Consider the following 21574-nt stretch of genomic DNA (forward strand, 5'->3'; position numbering starts at 1 on the left):
GGGCGACCAAGCAGATGGCCGAATGGCAAGGTGACGGGGTGACGGCAGAATGTACATGTCAGACGGCAATGCCAGATTTACCGGTGTGCCTGAGGGGCGGGCATCTCTGGAAGCTCACTCGTCCCGGCCAAGGTCGCTGGTGTCAACGGTAGGGGTCAAGCTCTTGCGCTAGAGGGATGACCCACAGGCACTGTCAACCAAGTAGCAAGCGGGGATCACTTCCTTGGCTCCTTCCTGGAGGCCTGGCTCTGCTTGGGAGCGGCCGTCCAACACCTCGGACGAATCCCTCCTTCGTGCTTCCAACCCGGTCCTGCCCAGCTCTGCTCATCAACTTGCCTAAAAGAGAAAATATGCACACCGCTGCTCTTTTTCCTTTGAGTATTATCGGCCATCCCCTTCCTGTCCTGTCGTCAATTGATCAACATGGACAGGCTCGGAACGTGCGCGACTACTTCAAGAACAGTCTCGTTTCTTTAACAGGCAGAGGCAGTGGGGTGATCTGCCCTGAAGCCCCAAATATAGCTGCACGCTAAACTCAGTATGACGCAGTTCCCAGTCCATCGGGTGCGTGGGATGCCTCGTTGCGGGATTGAGCCAGGCAAGTAAGCCAGCACCACCAAAGGCCCACCGAGGGGGAGGGGTCCTTGGGACGCAATCAGAAATTAGCCCGAGTCCAGCCCTTCTCGACTCTCCGTGCTGATGCTCGCGGCGCAGACAGAGAAAGTGCCGAGGCCTCTCTCTTGGGGCTGTAAGGCGGGGGAGAAAGCAATTGAAGGAGGCTCAAATATGCCCGTCATGACGCATCGCGATTGAGCATGGCCGTGAAGTCAGCAGCCACCTCATTCGGGACTTTTGTGTTCAGCCAACGTCCGTCCATCCTGTTGCACAAAGTGTTGTGCCACCGGTGGCGCCCAACATGCTCCGGAGCACAGCATCATGTGGTCGGCCCAGGCTCGATGTCTGTGGTCTCCGGCACGCGCTCGACTCAACTCGAGCGGCCAGCCGATGTGTTATGTCGTGTGCGGTGCTCTGCTCTGCTCCGTTCATGCCATGACACATGGCACCAGCATGTTTGGCACACAGGCAGTCTAGCTCTTGAGAAGATCAACCACGCACCCAGTCTGCCCGCCAGCCAACCAGCTCGGTCTTCCGGGCGTGTGTAGCTCCAACAACCCAAGCTCCATTGGCTCACAGGCAAAGATGGTGCCATGTCTCGGTCGGCATGCTCCACCTCCCTGCTTGCTACCCGACCGGCTGGGACGTTCGCACCGAGGCAGAGACGGTGATGGTTCGGCCTGGTGGCTTTTGGGTTCTCAGGAAGTGTTCCGGTGCCCATCTCAACCACGAGTGCGGCATGCTATCGACAGGGGTGGCCCAGGGACAAGGGATGTGACTTGCTGGATGAAGCGAGCCATCCAAGCTAACCACCACCTCTAAGCGCCGACGCCTGTCGTCTCATGCAGCTCACAAGTGGTAGACAACCTTGGGCATCCACCACATCGGCACATTGCCGGCCTCCTACTGGCTGCGCCGCCGTCCAGAGGAGCTCGCGGCAGGAGGGAGAGGGAGACCGACGCGCATCTGCAGGCTGAAGTGGTCAATTCCCACATTAAACCCATCGTTAGTCTACCAGAGCACTGCATCGCATCGCACCGCACCGCGATAGAACATCCTCGTCGCAGCGACCGCCATTGCGGCAGTGCGAAGCCGCAGGCAACCTAACCTTTCACACACTCCCATCTCTCCTTGCGATACCCGACGAGGAAGCCCTGCTCGTGATTGCGACGAAAGAGCAGTAGGATTCGATCGCTTTGCAAACATCACGGCCCCGTCCGGCCTTTTCAAGTTCGCCGTGGACTGGTGACCCATCCTCCCGCGATCCGTCCTCGAGCCCATCACACCGTCGCAAAAGAGCTGAGCTCCGGAGAGCTGCTGTCCCCTCGTGTGCCTCGAGCTCACCTTCGACGAATCACATTGGTGGCACTTCGACGAGGCTCCGAGCACCTCCCACTGGTCGAGACTCGATCAACCGATCCTCTGGCAGGATACCCACGCATACTGACTGCAGATACTCGCGCGAACCTAATCCTAGAACGCCCAGGCGCATGCGACGGAGATTATCTATCTCTCTTGCAGCAGCCACGCCGACCACTTTACTTAGACAGTATTGTCGCAACGACAGTGTCTCCAGTCCGCCTTCTGTTCTTTTGCTTGTCCAGCCCTCCGCCACTTCGTGCGAACTTGTCCTCTGGGCCAGTCATATTGAAGCGAGACCCGACAAGACGGAGCCAGGCCCCGGATAAGATACGCCCCTTCCGCCTGGCGCAGATCTCTGCGAGTCCGGCTATTTCATTCATTGCTTCTCTCGAAATCTTCTCGAAGGCCTGTCGCCAATACTTTTCGGCACACCCTCCCGTCCTCAGGCCGTGTTTTACTTGTCTGCCCCATCGCCTGGTGGTCTTGGAGCCTTGTCCCTGTCTAGCTGCACCTCCCTAGTGCTAGCAACCCTACCTTGACATCGAGGGCTTGTAAGCTCATAATAGCCACCTGCCCCTCCTCCTGGTCTCGTCCTTCCCCAGAAAGCTTCCACAGCAGGCGCGCTGTCACCAACCGGCAAATTTTGGTGGCCAACACCCGGCGACCGCCATCGACACCCTTCAGTCTGCCTCGCTTCGCCCGACGGCCGGTTTCCGGGGCCCTCGTCACCGCCGCCTCCCAGCGTGGTTGCACGGCGAATGGTTCACCCCGAAGGCCCGATTTGAGCCCCTTGTCTGTCCCACGCCTCGCCTGCGACGACGACACGAGCTTCTCAGCCTCGCCTGGCACCAATTGCTCAGAGCTCTGGCGGCCACCCAGTCATGGCTCTCGAGGCACCACTCAGGTCATCCACGGGAAATTTAGTCTCTCCTTTCTCTCCATTCAAAGACATGTCAGTGATACCCTCTTGAAGACGTGCTCAAGTCTCCCCACTTGCCTCTATCTGCTTCCCGCTCGATTGTGTCTCCTATCGCTCAACAGCGCTGACGATGAACCGCCGCCCCAGGTCGACTCCGACTCCAATGGATTCCCAAACCCTTCGGCCCGCCTCGTATGTGAGGCCACACTCCGCACATCTTTTGAGCCCTTCCAGTGATATCGTTGGCCCCTCACCTGTAACCTCGAACGGCACGGAGACTACGGAGATAGATGATGAAGCACTGTCGGAGACGAGCGACCAGCCCTCGGCGTCAGAGGTCGAAAGCCCGCCACAGGTATGGGACCATGTACGCAGGTCCTGCTAGCCTTTGCTAATTCCCGCGCAGCTCAAGATGCTGAGGACGAACTTGCCCGATGCCGTGCGGATGAGTTCGAGTGAAGGAGAGGCCGTTTCAGTCATACACGCCCCCGAAAGCTTTCATCAATGGGTGCGTTGAGAAAATGGATGCAGTTTGTCCTGGAAACTAAATGGGGAAACAGGCATCGTCAGACCCGAACAAATCTGCTGAGAAGCCGAACGATCTTCTCAGTCCTCCCGACAGCGAAGCATCCGCCAAGGTAACATGAACTGCGATCCTAGGTCCAATATCTAAGGCTGATCGAAACCTCGCAGGAGAACACTCTGAATCACCCGACGCCTCCGCCAATATCGACGAATGTGAAACCGACACGATTTTCCCTGGACAACGCCACGCCTCAGGCGCAGAAGCTGCACGATGTCTTTGCGGACGCCTCTCGATTACGGTCCAGCAGCACGAGCAGTCTCGAATGTAGGCGAATCAATGCGCATCTTCGGCAGGCGTAGACTAATTTCATGAGCTAGTGATTCCAGAAATTCACGAAGGAGACACCGACGCTGAGCCAGATTCCGCCACTAGCGAACGATTCGTAACACCAGCTGTGATAGAGGAGGAGCCCGAGATCAGAGCATTGAGAGCTGCTTTGGAGGAGTGCTGGACCCTGTGCAACACATTGGCCAACCTGAGCTCCATCCATCGAGAGCGAGTCTTCAACAGTTCCGGAACACCGGATGCCCATGAGAAAGCTTGGAAGAGCTGTTGGAAGCTCTGCCAAAAGCTGTATAACAGCCGAGACGAAGCTGTTGAGCTGCTCAACGGGCGGGCAAATTTGGATTTGTGCCGAGATTTCTGTCAGTCGCTTTTTGATGTGCGGCAACGAAAGGATGAGATTGGTGACTCTGTGCTGAGAGTCAGCTTCGAACTAAATAACCAGTGAGGCTCCCCACCACGTCGGCACATCGCAAGCATAGCATCTAATCGTTACCCAATAGCCTCTACAGCGCTCAGGACAGCCGGAACTTGCCAGAAGCATTCCGCGAGAGGACATTGGACTTCTATATCACTCTTTGCCACCGCCTCATGAAGCAGCGGAGCGAGCTAGCGGAAGAGACGGACTCGCTGCTCAGGGCGTGCTGGTCACTGGCCGAGATGCTGTTCAGCCTGCGACAGAATTCTCGTGACGGAAAGGCACCGGACGAGGAGCTCTTGGGATCAGCAGTGCAAGCCTGTTGGGAACTTTGCGACATCTTCAGAGAAGGGTGGACGCAGGTCAGGCCGGACCGAGGCACTCCACGACCGAGTCAGATCAACTTCTTCCAGCAGGGCCAGGCGTCGGACGTACGATCAACCACGAGCCGCTCCTCCATCCACTCGAAGCGCGAGAGCCTGAAGAGCATGTCCGAAGACCAGCAGTCGCGCCGCACGAAGCAACCACCACCCGTGCCCGAGACCCCGGTGACCGAATTTGAGGACACGGGTGACACGCCCATCTCTCCCGGCAGCGAGAGCCCGCAGATACCCAACATCCTCGTTCTGGGCACAAACCAGGACGGCGGCAGCCAGGGCGGGTCGCGAGGTGGGAGGTGGTCGAGCAGCGCGAGCAACTTGTCAAGCTACTCGCAGTCGAGCGCCAAGACGAGCAGCACTGCGACGACGACGACCTCGGCCGAGGACATCAACGTGACACGGATCAAGATGCTGATCCTCAAGGCGGCCATGAACATCGGCTTCAGCCGGGAGGGCGGCGCGGCGGCCGGCGACACCGGCGCGTCGCTGCAGGCCTTCGTGCAGAAGTTGCCCACGGGGTCTTTCGGGTCGCTGCCCGCGCACGCGACGCTGCTGCAGAACTACAAGAACCTCGTACTTGCCGACACGACTTTCCGCACCGCCGCGTCGCTGCCGAGCAGGGGCAAGCGGGTCAGCGCCACCGACGTCGCCAAGAGCGTCGGGTGGATGACGCTCCGGTCCGGCCAGTACGGGTTCCTGAGGGACCTGTTCCGGCTTGTCTACGGGTTCCCCATCGAGGAGGCCGAGAACAGGAAGAACGTCAGCATTGCTGTGTGAGATGGACGGGACCGCGGGGGCCGTCTTGTCTCTATTGAAGAAACACAGTGTCCCGGCTGCTTCTTTCCTGGCCGTGTGTGATGCCATCGCACGTTATGGACTCTGACAACTTCCTTCCGATCTTACTGGAGATTACTTGGGGCTAGTCACAGAACAGCCGAAGCGATATCATCCAACCAACCATCCACCAGATACATACCCATATTTACAACCCTCGGCGGCGGACTTCTCGTGTTACATTTTTACGCCAAAAAGTTGCACCATTTGGAGCGGCCATCCTAACGGTCAATGACTTCTCCATTTTCACACAGGCACGGAGCACACGGACACACACTCGCACATACATATACCTTTTCCATACAACACACCCGACGTGTCCGTGTCCTCCTACAGCCACCCACCGAACCCTTCTCCCTCACGTTTCCATCTCCAGTCAGCTCGTTCTCGCTCCAAAGCACGATACCCCCTCTATTCGGAAGGCTCAGTTGTCTTTATTTTCTGCTCACAGGTGCAGGCAGGGGAGGGCAAAATATTCTTTGTGCTGTTTTGTTCTTCTCCGTTCATCTGTATCCATATCTACACGCACGCACACACACACATATATATATATATATACTTATCTCCATAGTTCTTGCGTGGAGCCATTGTCTGGGGTTCGGAGCTATCACGCACGTCAATCTAAACAATTTACGTCTCTCCTGAAATGAAACTGGGATCGAAACTTGACTACTGCTGCCCGTATTCCATGGGAATTCGCGGTGTGGGTCGTTGGTAGGGAAGGCCGTGACTGCTGCACCGGGAACCAGAACATGACGAGCCGTGGTTCATGCTACGAGGCTGGGAGTGAGTAGACCAGGTTTCTCGCGGTCTCGGGCGACAACACCCATTCATTGTCGCTCGTGTCTTGCAATAAAGCCCGGCATCCTTCCTCAAACCTCTCCATATGACAATACATAGCGAGCATCAAGAGGGGACAATAGCATGGCGGACATCTTGATCAATTGGGTTGTTTCTGCGAAGGGCTACGACAAATTGCTGCTTATTCCCAACATGACCGTTTCTCCAAGCCGTAGCCCAAACACTCCTCCTGCCCCAGCTCGCGTGTGTACTGACATCTGGTCCCCGGCAAAGAGAGTGAAGGGAATCCTATATCCGCCAATGTTTCAGTCGTTTTTTTCCTTCCTTACCGGACTCCTAACTCATCGTGTCTCCGGAAATGAATGCAGGAAAATTCATCGCGTGTGGGCTATTGACCCGGAAAGACTGTTATGACTGTGTCAGTGAATGTGCCCAGGTAACTTGCGGCTGTAGGAGTTGGTGATGTGGGTCTCATACCTGTGCCCGTAGATAATCATATACCCTCTCCCTTGAATGCTGCTTGACTGCCAGAGTAGGTTCTAAAGCTGTTGGGGCTGGGTGAAATTCGCATATATTTGGTACATGTTCTGTAAGCGGTGGGTGTTAGCTCGGGGTGAGTCACTCAATGGCGTCAACAACGGACAAAGGGGGAGTGACCTGCCAGGCAAGAGGATACTCAAGTCCCACCTTGTCGGTGAGCAGCTTCGCGGTAGCTCTTCTAGTTGTCCTCGTTGTCCCAGCTTCGGACTGTAATTCCGCTGGGTATAAGTCTTCCGTCCGACGGCGCCAGGTGGGCAGCTCAAGATGGGCCACAACCCAGCACAGAGCGACACTGATGAGAGAGAAAACCGTGAAAAGAGAGCTAGGAAGTTCCCGCACCTGGAGGGCCGCTGCCCTGACGGGAGGGCCTGCTGCTTCCAGCAGCACCTCCTCCTTGCCCACCACCCTGGGTTCCTGAGAGACCCGGTATGTCATACGGAACGATGCGGCGATGGAATGGATCGTAGGAATAACCGCTGGGCAGGCGGCTGTTCGTCTCTGACAGCCGCCGAATGTCCTCGACTTCGGGGACCTGAAAGCGCTCGCGGTCCAGGACCTCAGGAACGTTGTCGTGAACGATGAGGGCAGCCTGGCGCATGATGTCCCTGACGTCGATATAAGCGCTGCCATTGGCGAGGTGCATCCTGCCCAGGTTCAGGATCGACTGGGCGGTCGTGGCGGCGCCCAGCAGGAAGCCGTGGCCCTCGATGCGCTGCATGGCCAGTAGGCTCTGCATCACTCCAAACTCGTTGGTGAAGTGCACACCGCCATCCATGTCGTGCCGGTGGCCCTTCCGAATGAGGCATGTGTCGTGCGGGTCGTAGTAGTACACGCCGTAGCTGTCGTGCGCCATCGCCTTCGCCGCCGTACACCCTGGGGGAATCAGGGGCTGGGGGTCGGACATGCCAAGCTGCGAATCTTGTTGCTGCTGCGGCGTCGGGAAAGCCGAGTTGGTGACATTCGTGCCGGCACCCGTGGCGATGGACTGGTGTCTCTCGATGGACTGGAGGGGGAAATCCTGGAGGGGAAAATCCGGAATCAGACGGCGTATATGCGGGATGCTCGAGCCCTGGGCAGGGCTGGTGCCGGGGCCCATCATTCCGGGATTGCTGGGATTGAGGCTAAGTTGTCTCGACGCCGGGTTCGATTCCAACGCATGATAGTTCATCCCGGCGAAGAGATCGTTAGCGTTCGCGTCGACATCAAAAGGCTCCTCCGGGATCCCGTCTCTCGGCACATCGTCTGTACTGACCAAGGGACCACTCAGAAAACCAGATGTCAGGCTCTGGCCCTGAATGAAACTCCCATGATGAGTAGGAGTGTCTCCCGGGGGCTGTGTCTCCTGGCGCGTGCGTGATGGTCCGGCAACGGGGCTGCTAGCACGCTCGGAGACGGAGGCTTCCCCATGATGAGTAGTAGTGTCTGTCATGGGCTGTGTCTCCTGGCGCGTGCGTGATGGTCCGGCAACGGGGCTGCTAGCACGCTCGGAGACGGAGGCTTCCCCATGATGAGTAGTAGTGTCTGTCATGGGCTGTATCTTCTGGCGCTTGCGTGACGGTCCGGCAACGGGGCTGCTAGCTCGCTCGGAGACGGGGGCTTGGGTGCTCGAGGAGCCATGGTGGGCGGTCGCGGCTGCTTGCTTGCGCTTGCTGCGTCTGGGGGCGGCCATATCAGGACTGTCTTCCGGCGTTGGGGATCTCGAGAACTGAGGGATGGGGCCTGTGTACGGCTTGACCATACTGTAGTATTCCATCAGCGGGCAGGTTCATCGGTAGCTTGGAGCAGCTGTTGGTGGACTCACCCCGGCGCAGGCTTGTAGGTGGATCGAATGTAGGCCACCTGCTTCTTGGTGAACTCTCGGTTGGCCCAGTATTCACCGTGATCCCGCTTGAAGGCTTTTGCAATGATTTCGGCGGGCCAATTGGCCTGGGTCCGAGATATAACGTATTTGATTTCCTCGTCGTTGTACTTGCGGTTCTCAACCATCTTAAAATCAGACATAATGATGATGATGAGTGTGTGAACCTCCGTCACTGATGGTCAAGCGTAAGTGATGGGGTGGTCTGCAAACGCTGTCAGTACATGTTCTTGTGGGTAGCATTGATCAGTCTCAAAGGGTGGATGGGAGACTACCTTGGAATTTTCTTTGCTTTTAAGGCAGTGTCGGTCAGAGATGGGATGCATTCCCATGTCCACGAAGAGTACTTGTTACTTGAGCGCAGTTTACCCAGTGGGAGCTATTGAGCTTCCTCGCCATGAATGAATATGTGTCAGTGAAATGTGTGATGCAGTCACATGGCCTGTGAAGGGGTGCAATAACAGAACACGATCCTCTCAGCAGAAGCTATGCACCTTTCGAAGGACACTGGTCTTGCTTCTTGCCAATAGACAAGGTTCAAGGTCTGACCGATGACAGTATTATTCTTTTGTGAAACCTCGGCCTCGTCCAGGTTGTAGAGTTATATCTGTAACCGCGCTGCTGGAAAAGGTTATAGACTGAGCAATGACAAGCGTGAGATTCTCTATGAGCTGGATAATAAGAAGCGATCTCGTCAGGGAGGGATTGACCACGTGGTATCTTGTTCAGTCAGGCCTGAACTGATGAACTACTGCTGAGATGAGTGGCCCCGATCCTTCGAACGGTTGGAAGGTCTCGAGGCTTGTTCTGGTCCAAGTGGTGGTTGCTGGGTAGATTTGGTGGACAGGCTGCTTGAACAGCGAGGATCACTCTGTCGTGCAGATAAAGCAGTTCAGCAAAGACCATGATTGCAGCCAGGGTAGTGATTTGCCAATTGCCGTCCGACCTTGAGAGGAGCAAAGGCCAGGCACCACTGTTGGGCAGTGAGCAACAAGTCTTGGGTAGTCACAACTGTGCCTGGTCCAAAGACAGGTTCCATCAGCGTAGAGCGATATATGGAACTGAAGAGAAGGAATAACAGCTGAAGGAGCGTCCAGTGACGAAGAGATTGCCCAGGGCTTGCCACATGACCAAGACCCCTTGCCTGGGGAATTGGTTTGGGGAGGGGAGTATGGGCAAGGGCAAGAGCAGTGGCAAGATCCAATGGAAGGTACCAATGATGAGATGAGTGAAGAGTAGCGCTGGGAAAGGAAAGTGCGAACACAGAAGAAACCTCAAGTACCATACAAAGTCCAGAAGAAACCCAACCCGGGAAGTAGCTGCAGCGTAGATGACAGAGAGGTTTGGGCAGGTGCACAATTGTATGAGAGATTCGCCGTTCTGGAAAACATGGGAACCATTGAGTGGACAATTATCCAGACTTTTATAGAACAACACTTTACCAGGCAGTTTCGAAAATTCAGAAACATACAGTCCAGATCAAAATGAAGCAGATGTCAAGACACAAATAGACAAGTCATTTGAAATGTGCCAGGCAGTAATGAATGCGCAAGCATCACAAAGCATTGGCATTTGCGAGAGCCGGGGAGAGGTCTTGGTGATATGAGGCACGGGCCAGTGGAAGTGGCCTCATGCCCCTAGAGCCCTCGATGGCCCCAGAAATTTCCGTGTACATTATTGCTCCTTGGGTGATACAAACGGAAACACTGCGCCAGTAAGATCCAGCTAGCAATAATTACCAAAGTTGAGTTCGGACTGGTTGCCAAAAGGATGGCAACCGACTGAGTCCAACTTGTGGCACCGAACTTGCCTGATGTGGCCCATTGAGCTTCACCCCCGGAAACCTGTGCAAGTTCAAATGAATAGGCGCAGAAAGGCGTGAGATATATGCAAACAAAAGCACGACTTGCTTGTGGGGGACAGCGGTTTGACTGAGAAAATTGTGCTTCAGGCATGACATACAACCTTCTGCCTTGCAAATATGCCCAGCCAACAGTTGACCTGGCCGGCATCTTCATCCTCACTTGAGCCCCAGTCGTCTCGCCCGGCCACAATAGTCTCCTCGAGGCAGATAAAGGGCGTTGGCTTCGATGCCATCTCGTCCCGGAGGACTGAAAGAAGCCTGGCCGTGACAGCGTCCCGCTGTGGCACCATGATCATCGCCCTAGCATTGATGTCCAAGCTGAGCTGGTCGTCAATCGCACCAGCGAGAAGTCCAGGGTGGTTGTCGTCGTAGAGAGGGTCGGCGACAATTACGGCCTACACGTGAGTCAGCCACCCAGTATCATTGTCCTCGAGATTAGCCTAGACATGCATTAAAGTTGTTCTTCGCAGTGAACAGGACGGGGTCAATCTCTTCTTCATCTCCACCCCATGTCAGAGCCCCGGATGCAAGACTACCACCGCGCTCCTGAACCGTTGACAAATTCTTGTCGGCGTTGTGGGCAAGATTTGGCACGATCTCTGGGAGGTCACTGAGGATGACATGAGTCCGCCAGATGGCGGCTGCTGCCAGGCCAAGGAGACCAGTGCCGGATCCCAGCTCCAGCACTTGTGGTCTCGCTTGGCTAGCTGCCTGTCCGAAGAGATGGGCCAACGAAGTTTCGCCTATGGTGTGTAGCATCTGAGCAAGGACATATGATGAGCCCCAGGTCTTGAGGCCGAGGTTGTCACCTGTCAATGCTGGCTCCCGCAGGATCAGGTCGAACGGGCTGTACGCATCACTCTCGAAGGGCCACCGGCGGGTGATCTCGCCCATAGCTAATCCAAGGTGTGAGCTTGGTGTTCTTCAGCGTACCTAGGGAGGGAGTCAGACGTACCGCTTCGTCCACACCGCTCCGAGAACCGCCTGCTTGCCTCGTCCCAGATTGCCTCTCGATCCTCGTCCTCCAGCCAGCTGAGTGGGCTCTTGATGATTGTGGAGAGATAGGCGGCGACCTCCCGAGGGTCCTGCGCAGCCACATCCTGGTGTTTGAGCATTTCAGTGCGGGAGGCCTTGAGATTCCATACTGGTGGATCGACTCGAAGTCCTTGGAGGGCTGCCAGTAGAACAGGAAAGGCAGGCTTCTGCCAGACCTGAGGAAGGTCCAGTGGAGACTCGAGCATGTTATCTGTGGAAGCAGACTGGGACCAACTGGTCAGGGCGAACAGGACAAGAATATGACTGTTTGGAGGGGAAGACAAGAGGGAGAGACTGTGTCGGATGGACGGGCACTACGGAGAAACGTAGTGCTATGGCGCAAGAGCAGACATTCTGATACCGCCGTGATGTGAGTTCTGTAGGCCGGAGCTGTCGATGAGATCGAGTATGGTCTGGAACAGGAGACCACGGTGAGAGCAAGTACGGCCGAAAAAGAGAAAACGGTCTCACAAAGATCCAGCACATCTTATCGACTTATCGGGAAGTCTAGATCGATTTGGCAAATTCCGGTGTCAGGGACTCAGGGTTTCTGGCGGCGGTTCGACCCTTGCAGGTACGTACCTGCCTAGCCAGGCACTCTGTAGGGCGCTCTTGCGCCAGCGCTGTGATTGGCTGCATCGTGCTACCAGGGTCCCTGTACCCCACACCATGAGCCGCACTTTGATATTTGAGAGCTCGCCAAAATTTCAGAGTGTGACTCTTTCTTTCTTCCTCTCTTTCTCTCCAAGCCCACCGCCCTCAACGCTACCCTTCTATGCCACAAACGGAGAGATCTGCGCGAGCAGCTTCTCTCAAGCCTTTGCGTCTTTCCTTCGGGGGAGTCGCTGGCACCACGTCGCATGTGAGAAATTCGGAGAAACTCCCGACGGGGCCCAGGGCTTGCCCTGGCCCCACCAGCCCGACCGCCTGCGCTTCTTGCGCGGGTGACGACGGCCTGCCGGTGACGGCACGAGGCGAATCTGCCTCCGCAGTTGGCATCAGAAAAGCAGGGCGCTGGCCGTCCTCTCGTTCATACCCGCAAGGGGAAGATGGGGGGCTCCGGTCCAGCGTTCCTCTGGGAGAGTCACTGCCGGGATTGCTTGGACACAAGCTGAAGTACGATGGGTGGCGTGTCGCCTGCTTCTCGCCTCGGTGGGGGGCAGGCCTCATCATTCAATTCCGATCACTCTCTGGGCGGTGGGCTTCACTCATTTTTTCCTCTAGGTCAGTTGTACACACAAGATCGAATTACTTTGCAAGAAAGGATACTACTAACAACCTCCTCGAGGTACATGAATCAAGAACCACATGTCGCCCTCATCCCATGGTTAAGCTTGACGATTTGCGCTGCCAGTTGCCACAAATCTCTGGCGCATTTCTTCGTTCTTGTTACTCGTCGTCCTCGCCATCTTCGCTATTCTCGTTCTCACTGCTACTTGGTGTGGGTGGTACGTACACGCCAGCTTCAGCCATTCCCCTAGCAGCTTGCAGCATGATCTCTTCAATCTCCGGCCTCTCCGCTGGGTCGTGGTTGAGGCAGCGGGTCATAAGATTTACGAATCGCTGTTCCGACACTCTTAAACTTTGGGCGACATTCTGTGCCAGCAGGGACTCGGCCACATCGACATATCCACGCACTCGCGGCGCATAATCGTCTGCGCTGTCAGAGTCATCATCGTCAGAGGCGTCGTCGTCGCAGTCATCGCCGTCTACGAGGGGTCTGCCAAGCCGTTCATCTACTGGAAGATGTGACTGCAAATCTTGTTCAAGCTTGACTTGCTCGATCGGCGTGAGATTGTCCTGCCTGTACCGCATAATACCAAGCCTCCCGACCTGGTTGCCACCGAGATTATCCCTCCAGACCTCAGCCATAAGGAAAATATTTGTCTTGTGGGAGAAGTGGCCGATTATGGGGGTTTTCACTCGCTCTTCAAGTGGTTTTGTCGTATCTATGTCTGCTTCCTGCTCAAATTCATAATCAGAACAAAAAGGACCTCACGATTTGCATTACAAGTCATGACAGCGACTTACCGGCAGCTGAGGGTTGAGGTTTTTGTGCCAGTCCAATCTCAAATGCCCTCTGCGAAATGCAATCCTCGCCTTGGGCCTGTTAGGCACGATCAAAGCGAACCCAAAGTCTCCGACCACGAAGCAAGGGCCGTGTGAGCATGTGTGCGAAGGGGGATTCTGCCGCACAAAGATGTTGGCTTCGCTCCAGTCGAGATGAACAATCTGGTTCCAGCCGTGCACCCTGTGCGTCGGCGCCGGGTCCTCACTCCCATAGGCCATCACGGACATGGCCTTGCTGAGGCAGAATACTGCCTCCCAGAGCAAGCGAATGGGGATCTTTTCGTTCGCCAGTGTGTTGAACTGCTGGTCTAGCGTCACACCGCCCGGAATGTAGTCCATCGTGCAGAGCGTCCCGTCCTGCGGCGCATCAGCGAGCTTCCAGAATTTCGGAAAGTGTGGTGAGCCGGTCATGTCGAGAATCTCAAGGATCTCCGTCTCCTGACGGAACGTGTCAGTCGTGTCGACGTCGAGCCCCACCGACGGTGTCTGGAAGTGGGAGTAATAGTTGATCTCTTCACTGTGACGACGCCGGCGCATCTCTCGCGAGACGGTCGACGATCGGCTCCTCTTCTTCATATCCCCTTTCCTGACTATTTCTTCTTTCTTCTTTCTTTTGACTGCTGCTCTTGATGTCCCTTCTGGTTCTGGTTCTGCTGCTGTTTCCTCCTCGTCTTCTAGTCTGGCTCGTCGAATCTCCTCCGACATCGTGATTTCGTTCACAACAGAAGCCATGATGTCCACCAGGTCGCCTCCTTTATAATTAAACTTAGCCACTATTATGTCCTCGTTCGCAATGTCCGCATCTACAGTGAAGCCGCGCGCGTCGTCCACATATGTGATGACGACACCATAGCCCCCGTTGGCGAGTATCTTCAGGGGCCGCCAGCGCCGGTACTGCAGCCCGTCCTCGTCGGGCAACACACCCTCGTCGTAGGTGTACAGGTACGGCACCCCGACGTTGCCCTCCAGGTCGCCGCCCTCGCTCGACCCGAGGCTCACGTCGCTGCGCCTCCTAAGCGGCTCGGTGAGGTTGCCCGCAATGTCAACCCAGAGGGGCCTGTAGCTGATGGTGTGCTGGTCGCCGTACCGCTGCCTCCACAGCGTCTTCGGAGGGGGCAGGACCTCGTCTGGGCTTTCGCGGTTCACGTGGTAGAATACCTCGAGGGTTCCAAGGCCACCGACGTTGGGCCTCCTGGGCAGGTTGGACACGAGCCTACCGCTGTTGTCCCGCACCCATTTTGGTTGAGGGTGCAACGGCTCCTCTATCCTGTATCTTGAATTGCGCTTCAGTTTCACCGCGCCCCTCTGGACCTGCGGCGTGGCTCTGCCACGGCCCTTGGGCGGCATCGTGGTCCGCCTCTTGGGCGGCATCTTGGGCGGGCTTCTGGATGGTGTGTTTGCGGTGCGCTTCTGGGATCACAGTGTAAGTGTGATGTTTTGTCGAATGGACTCCTTGCTACAGTCCCAGTTATTGTCTTGTGCGGAGGATGAAGGCACTGCTACAATCTTTTACTCACATGGAGACAGTTTCTTCACGATGCGGGTCTCCATTGAGTCCTCTTCCTCACCCATGACTTGCTTTGTCGCCTGTCCTAGTGGGACACTATGTGTTGGCCGCATTTGGAAGCTTTTCGGGATGGAGATGGCAGACGCGGTTCGTTCAAGGCTCGAGACAAAGATCAGCCCGGCGGCATGATCAGACAACAAGGCATGGGCTTCCTCAACTACATCGGTACGTTGTCCTCGCCGCCTGCTCTAGCTATCACTCCACTACAGCCACACCACAACTTACCTACCCTAGTACTGCCTGTCGCCTCCCTCCTGGCCGTCCTGCGGAGCAGCCTCGACGCCAGGCACAATCTTGCCACACAGCTCCATCATCTCCCTCATAAGCTCAACCATGTTCTCGCACGCCGCGCTGCTCCCCAGCGCCTTCCTGTTCGCCCGGCTGATCCAGTCACAGTGCGCCGACAGCTTGTCCGTCATGAGCGCAAGCCGGTAGTGCGCATCCCTGTCATCGCTCCCCTCGTCCGAGCTGCCGGACGGCTGGTAGTCCCGCGCCGCCGCCTGCTGCGCCTGCTGCGTGTACCGCCTGACGCGCGGGACCAACGTGTGCAGCAGGTCCTTGTGCACGCCGCTCGCCTCGAACCGCGACTCGAGGAGCTCCCGCCACAGGCTGTTGCGCGTCGCGTGCCCCGCGAACCCGGCCACGGCCACCACCTCCTTGTGCGTCTTGAGGCACTCCTCGCAGAAGGCGATGGCATCCTCCAGGAGGTGCGACAGGCCCTGGACGACGTGGTCGAGCTTCACGGGCGGCGTGGTCGTGGCCTGCGCCGCCGCCGCGTCGCGCTTGGCTACCATACCACCAGAGGGCGGACTCGCCGATGCGGCCGGGTCGAGGGCGGCCTCATCGGCGGTGATGTCTTCGCGCGCTGAGGGAGAGGCGGAGTCGCGCCTGGCCATGTTGGTGTTGGGCGTGCCGGACGGGAAGTGGAAGGGGAAGCGTGGGTCGCCGTTTACTGGGTAGATCTGCACTGGGAGTGGTGCTGGACCTGGGTAGAAGAAGTTTCGGTAGTCGAAGTTACCGTTGCGATCCATAGCGGCGCTGTTTTGCAGGCGGCTGATTCCTGGTGTTCTGTTATGCCTGGACTGATATGAGAAATGATCTTGAACAGGTGTGTCGATGCCTCGTGGTGAAGATTGCTCTTATTCCCAAAGCCTACAACTGAATTGAACGGGTGATGTCACTTTGTTGCTGTTACCCAGCAACACAGAGGTTTGTACGTCTAGCTGTAATTGCATGCTTGCCTTGGGAGCCCATGTTGTTCTTTGCTTGCTAGGGCAAACCACCAGGCAGACGACGGCATCACCTGTAGTAGCAACCGTGGGGGCTATCATATTGCTACCTTTCATTGTGTCCCGGACAATGAGGCAGGATTTAGGCTCAGCTGGAAACGAGCCGTCTGAAATGGACAATTAGATATACAAGAGATAGCATTTGTCCCGGTCTTAGGCAGGGTCAAGCAAGCTGCGCAAGCATATTAGGTTCAAGATGGCTGCCCTTGGTAGCCAGAAAGATGCAAACAGATAGAGCCAGGCGGGATACAGCGAAAGCATAAAACATGCCCTGGTTAGCATCCCCGATGTGCTCATTCGTGAATAATTTCGTACGGCACCGTTGTTGTGGAGGAGGACTCGATTGTCACATGTAAGTATAGTGTGGTACCACTAGATCATTACCCTGACTGACAAGTTTCGAGGTGACTGATGCCCAGAGTTGCACACCAGTTGCGGCCCATGATTATCGGGCGCTCGGGCAGATAGTGTTACCGCCGCTACATCGTCTGCATAGTTGCTGGTGTCCGTGGTGGAGTTGCTTCGATGCGAGTCGAGTGAACGTGGAACGCATGCAAGTCGAGCTGCTCGTGCATACTGGCAACACGGACAAATATACCCTAAATACGGACAATTGTGCACTTGCGGAATGATAATCATGCCGTTGCTTTCTAAATCCGCAGCACCTGTTTGCTGTATCAGGGCCCCTTTTCGTGTAATTCCGTACATTTACTCTACTTTCGGAACGCCTTTCCGCGGAATGAGGCATGTCTGTCGCGATGCTCATCTACTCCGAACTGTGTCCTTGAATGCCATCCAATTTCGTATTGAATGGGTATGCAGTCTCTACATAGTGGCGCCTAGTCCATTTCCCTGTCGGTGATGAGAGACTGAGTAGCCCACCATCGGTTGTTGATGATGCTGAGGTTCCAAGCATGCTGGGCGAGGGGGTGGAGTACTGGCATGAAGCGCACGATGTAAGTCACGGACTGCTCATACGTCCCGAAACTTAGGAAAGATTTATAGATACAGACTGATACTCTTCACTATTACCTCCATCATCAACCCCATCATACCAAAGAAGTCGAGACCTTCCCAACGACTGCAATATTGAAATCGAACCTGCCGTCTGAGCGACTAATTAAGCGTCAAATATGTCTCTATGGGCTTCCATTCAGGCAGCTTTGGCCGATATTGAGACTTCAGGCATTACGACCAAGCCGATCCCGTATCTCGTGGCCACCTTTGTATTCGTGGTCCTAGTCTACTCTACTCATTCGGCAGCAAACCCAAGTCCGATGCGCCAGTGTTGAATCCCCGACAACCGTTGGAGCTCACCGATCAGCGAGCAAAGGGAGTCTTCTACCAGCAATGCCGTTCGCTGCTTAGGAACTGGTTCGAAAGCCACCCCAGCGAGCCGGTACAGCTCATCACCGATTATGGACATGTCACATTCCTTCCCCCAAGCATGGCGAACGAGATCCGGAGCGACCCTAAGCTCAGCTTCGCCGACTTCAGCGCTGATGTGAGTGTTCCTGATATTTTTTGCGCCCTGCTAGGCATGGGACTGAAACTGACGTCGGCCTAAGTTCTTCCAAACCGAGTATCCTGGCTTCGAGGCACCACTACAAGGCACGAAAGACTACCTCACATTGACTGTGATAAACAAAGCTTTGACGAAGTTTCTGGGTTAGCACGAGTAACTCTGTAATCTGGAGAAGTGGATTCCGAAATTGACTCCGGTCTGTCAACAGCCAAAATTATCAAGCTTCTGGCAGATGAAACAGCACTCGCTATGCCCGCTTCCTTTGGAGAAAGCAAGGGTAAGATATAAACGACTCTATGCGGATAAGGTTGCCGATTTTATTAATCCTGACCGTCGTACAGAGTGGCACTCACTGCCTTTGAGGGACACCATCCTGACCTGCATCGCCCGCATCTCATCCCGTGTCTTCCTAGGAGAAGAGCTTTGCCGCAACGAGGCATGGCTCAAGATCTCTCGAGAGTACGCCTCGACCGTGTTCCCAGCAACCGATATCCTACGCACGTACCCGGCCGGCATCATCAGGTCTATCGCCGCCCGGGTCCTGCCCATCTGCAGGGCCGCGCAGGCGCAGGTGGCCGAGGCACGCGTTATTCTCCAGCCCGTTCTCGAGAAGCGCAAGGAGGCGAAGGCTGCGGCTGCGGCGGCTGGCAAGACGATCGAGTTCAACGATGCCATAGAGTGGTTTGAGAACGATTCCGCCAAGACAAATGCCAGCTACGAGCCGGCGGCGATGCAGCTGTTCCTCTCGATTGTGGCCATCCACACCACCTCAGACCTGATGACCTAGATCATGACGGACTTGGCCGCGCACCCGGAGATCATCGAAGACCTGCGCAAGGAAATCAAAGAAGTCTTGTCTGACGGTGGTTGGAAGAAGACGACCTTGACCAGCATGAAGTTGCTCGACAGTGTCATCAAGGAGAGCCAGCGTCTCAAGCCCATCCAACTAGGTGAGCCGAAGATTGCGGCCACATGAGGAAAATTACACGGATTGCATGATACTGACGGGCTTAAACGACAGCCACAATGCAGCGAAAGGCTAGAGCGGACGTCAAACTGTCTAATGGTACTGTGATTCCTAAGGGCGGTTTCCTCGCGGTGTCAACGCACCGCCACTGGTATGCTCACCATTTCATATCGCCCATAACGATTCATAGATACTGACAGAGGGTTAAGGGACGATTCTGTATACCCGAACGCCAACGAATGTGAGCAACCTCCTGGAATCAGGCCCACCAACTAGAGCACATGGTTCTGCCGTATCCGTGTGTAAGTTGATAGCTAACTATAATATGATACAGGGGACGGCTACCGCTTCTACAGCATGCGGCGTAGCGGTGAGCCCGGCAAGGAGAACACCTCACAACTGGTGTCGACGACACCGGACCACCTGGGCTTCGGACACGGCGTCCACGCTTGCCCGGGCCGGTTCTTCGCGGCCAACGAGGTCAAGATCGCCCTGATCTTCACGCTGCTCAACTACGACTGGAAGCTGCCCGAGGGCGTCAAGCCCAAGATCGATGAGTTCGGCGTCGGCCTGACCACCGACGCCACGGTGCAGGTGCTGGTCAGGAGGCGCGAGGACGACTTTGACCTGTCGGCAATCGAGTAAGGTGAAGAAGGAAAAGAACCGTGTCTTCAGGACCGTCCCCGCTCACTTTGTTTCGCGCAAAAAAAAAAAACATGTCTCTGGGATATCAGCCTGATTCCCACTACTTACCTACTTGATCACTCACTACCAAACGAAGCCCTTGAGGCTGGTTTGCAAGACTCTCTACTTACTCACCCATAGATTGACTAAAACACATTCACAGTACTCTCATCTGGTCGGACAGGCACAAATCAAAGAGGGATGGTTCGGAGTTTTAGCACAGACAGGCTAGGAGGCGCTTGGCTTTGGCCTACCTCCATCATGGAACCAAGCCGCTTGGTGTACAAATGTACACGATTCTGGTAAGCGAAGCAGCCACGATATTGTTGACTAACGATGGGACAGCGAACATTTAGAAGACACTGCAACATACGGGTGCATCAGGCAGCAAAGGTCGTAGTCCATCAGAATATAGACGTTCACACAGAATATAGTACGGTCCAACGAGCACTTACAACTGGGACAGTGAGGCTGATCTCAAATCACAATAAGTGATGGCTCGTACCTCTCACTTATATCCTCTCCTGGCTCGGTTCAGCACTTGAACCACAGGCAACCGTCAAGTCTGGCTGTAACTGACAGATATATCGATATCTGCCTTCTTTTGGGAGAATCAGAGGTGTTCAAACTTCTATGTCAAGTACTGGAATTTCATTTAGGTGCATGCCAGCGAATTCGTCTAGGAAATTGACCACGACTCCTCCTTTCAGACAAGGCATGTATCCAGAAAATAGCACTGCCAAACTTGGATGCTTTTCTCTTCGCCGCTTAACCGCAACGCCATTTGACTTCTCTCACTATCGAAAGTGACCTTTTCAAATACCATGATCATTATCACATACAAAGGAGATCCTTTTTCGGTCTTCTTTTTGGAAACAAGTCGTCCATTTTGTTGATTAGAAGAGAGTGTTATAGCCAAGTTGTCCAGCATTTCACTAGCTGGAGGACATCGCTCTGCGCGACAAATCCGCCATTTGAGGATCGAAATTGCAACATTACAATCAAATAACTGGAATTATATCCAACTGGACGTTGAGGCCAACTATCCCCTTCTGTAAGAAGCATGAACCAAAGTATAACCTCTTTTCTCAGAGAGGCCGTCTGAGACGGCTCTTGGTAATCTACAACACTTTCCTGATCATAGACTCTGCAGTATACTAACGGCTTGTAAGATGAATTGTTCTATGCGGGAAAATAGACACCACGAGTCTGCTAATAGTCTCTCAACAGTTTGTCGGCAGAAAGATATTATTACACCAGAGGGCTGACAGGAGCGGGTGGCTTCTCCTACTGCCAACCACCAACGAACCCCACTGCTGCGACAATGTGTGCCTGTACCTCTCTCTCTCTGCTATGGACCGATGGGCACAGCGAGTGGGCTGATCGAGTTGACGTGCCATTTTGCATTGGCAGGTGGAACGAGCCATACTACCGTGGGCCACCGTCCGCAATGCTGATGTATAAGCCTTAATTCTTTTGAGGCCCGGATCGGATCGGACCACTCAGGGAAGCAACAACGCACGCCTATTCAAGGTCAATCCAGGCACGTCCCAGGAGAGGGAGGGTGAGAGAGAGAGCTGAGGCGAGAACAAAAGGCGGCTGAGGCGGGCGGGCAGGGGTGGCAGACTGCAAGTGAAGCTTCTTCAGGGACCCCCGCGGGGCGAGACATGCATTGGGTAATGACTTAAGCAGAGACAGACAGAGACAGCAAGCAATGGGTACCCAATGAGGGGAATCCCGCCACGCGAGGGGTGGGTGTGGTGGTGGTGGTCCTGCATATGTGCCCAGGTAGCTGTGGTCTCCCAGACGGGCCAGCCGGGTGCATTAGCAGCTGGACGGAAGAGTGCAACTGCACAGATAGTACATGTGTGTGGTGGATATGGGCCCATGTACAGTACTATGGCATGCGGGATGATGTGGGTGGAGGGAAGGGGTGTCTGGTTGGTCATCGGACGAGGGGTTGGATGGGATATTGTGC

General features: G+C 55.3%; 7 protein-coding genes across 7 annotated transcripts; 3 read left to right on the forward strand and 4 right to left on the reverse strand.

The window, feature by feature from the left end:
* Positions 1 to 3059: 3059 nt before the first annotated feature.
* Positions 3060 to 5339, forward strand: INS49_002597 (uncharacterized protein; the record flags this gene model as incomplete). The annotated part of the gene is made up of 6 exons (XM_043163405.1): positions 3060 to 3251; positions 3303 to 3404; positions 3457 to 3534; positions 3590 to 3746; positions 3800 to 4208; positions 4268 to 5339. The coding sequence occupies 6 exons, from the start codon at positions 3060 to 3062 to the stop codon at positions 5337 to 5339; spliced, it is 2010 nt and encodes a 669-aa protein (XP_043031911.1).
* A 1720-nt stretch (positions 5340 to 7059) lies between these two features.
* Positions 7060 to 8738, reverse strand: INS49_002598 (uncharacterized protein; the record flags this gene model as incomplete). The annotated part of the gene is made up of 2 exons (XM_043163406.1): positions 7060 to 8476; positions 8539 to 8738. The coding sequence occupies 2 exons, from the start codon at positions 8736 to 8738 to the stop codon at positions 7060 to 7062; spliced, it is 1617 nt and encodes a 538-aa protein (XP_043031912.1).
* Positions 8739 to 10542: 1804 nt separating this feature from the next.
* INS49_002599 (uncharacterized protein) lies at positions 10543 to 11700 on the reverse strand (the record flags this gene model as incomplete). Its single annotated transcript, XM_043163407.1, has 3 exons — positions 10543 to 10854; positions 10940 to 11355; positions 11415 to 11700. The coding sequence occupies 3 exons, from the start codon at positions 11698 to 11700 to the stop codon at positions 10543 to 10545; spliced, it is 1014 nt and encodes a 337-aa protein (XP_043031913.1).
* Positions 11701 to 12883: 1183 nt separating this feature from the next.
* On the reverse strand, positions 12884 to 14935 carry INS49_002600 (uncharacterized protein; the record flags this gene model as incomplete). The annotated part of the gene is made up of 2 exons (XM_043163408.1): positions 12884 to 13459; positions 13526 to 14935. 2 exons carry the CDS (start codon positions 14933 to 14935, stop codon positions 12884 to 12886), a joined length of 1986 nt encoding a protein of 661 aa, XP_043031914.1.
* A 426-nt stretch (positions 14936 to 15361) lies between these two features.
* INS49_002601 (uncharacterized protein) lies at positions 15362 to 16162 on the reverse strand (the record flags this gene model as incomplete). The annotated part of the gene is made up of 1 exon (XM_043163409.1): positions 15362 to 16162. The coding sequence occupies one exon, from the start codon at positions 16160 to 16162 to the stop codon at positions 15362 to 15364; it is 801 nt and encodes a 266-aa protein (XP_043031915.1).
* A 1705-nt stretch (positions 16163 to 17867) lies between these two features.
* INS49_002602 (uncharacterized protein) lies at positions 17868 to 18732 on the forward strand (the record flags this gene model as incomplete). The annotated part of the gene is made up of 3 exons (XM_043163410.1): positions 17868 to 17924; positions 18168 to 18222; positions 18287 to 18732. The coding sequence occupies 3 exons, from the start codon at positions 17868 to 17870 to the stop codon at positions 18730 to 18732; spliced, it is 558 nt and encodes a 185-aa protein (XP_043031916.1).
* A 239-nt stretch (positions 18733 to 18971) lies between these two features.
* INS49_002603 (uncharacterized protein) lies at positions 18972 to 19557 on the forward strand (the record flags this gene model as incomplete). The annotated part of the gene is made up of 3 exons (XM_043163411.1): positions 18972 to 19063; positions 19122 to 19153; positions 19247 to 19557. The coding sequence occupies 3 exons, from the start codon at positions 18972 to 18974 to the stop codon at positions 19555 to 19557; spliced, it is 435 nt and encodes a 144-aa protein (XP_043031917.1).
* Positions 19558 to 21574: the final 2017 nt, after the last annotated feature.

This window comes from Diaporthe citri, assembly GCF_014595645.1.
Source record: "Diaporthe citri strain NFHF-8-4 chromosome Unknown scaffold_1, whole genome shotgun sequence".
NCBI classification, from domain to species: domain Eukaryota; kingdom Fungi; phylum Ascomycota; class Sordariomycetes; order Diaporthales; family Diaporthaceae; genus Diaporthe; species Diaporthe citri.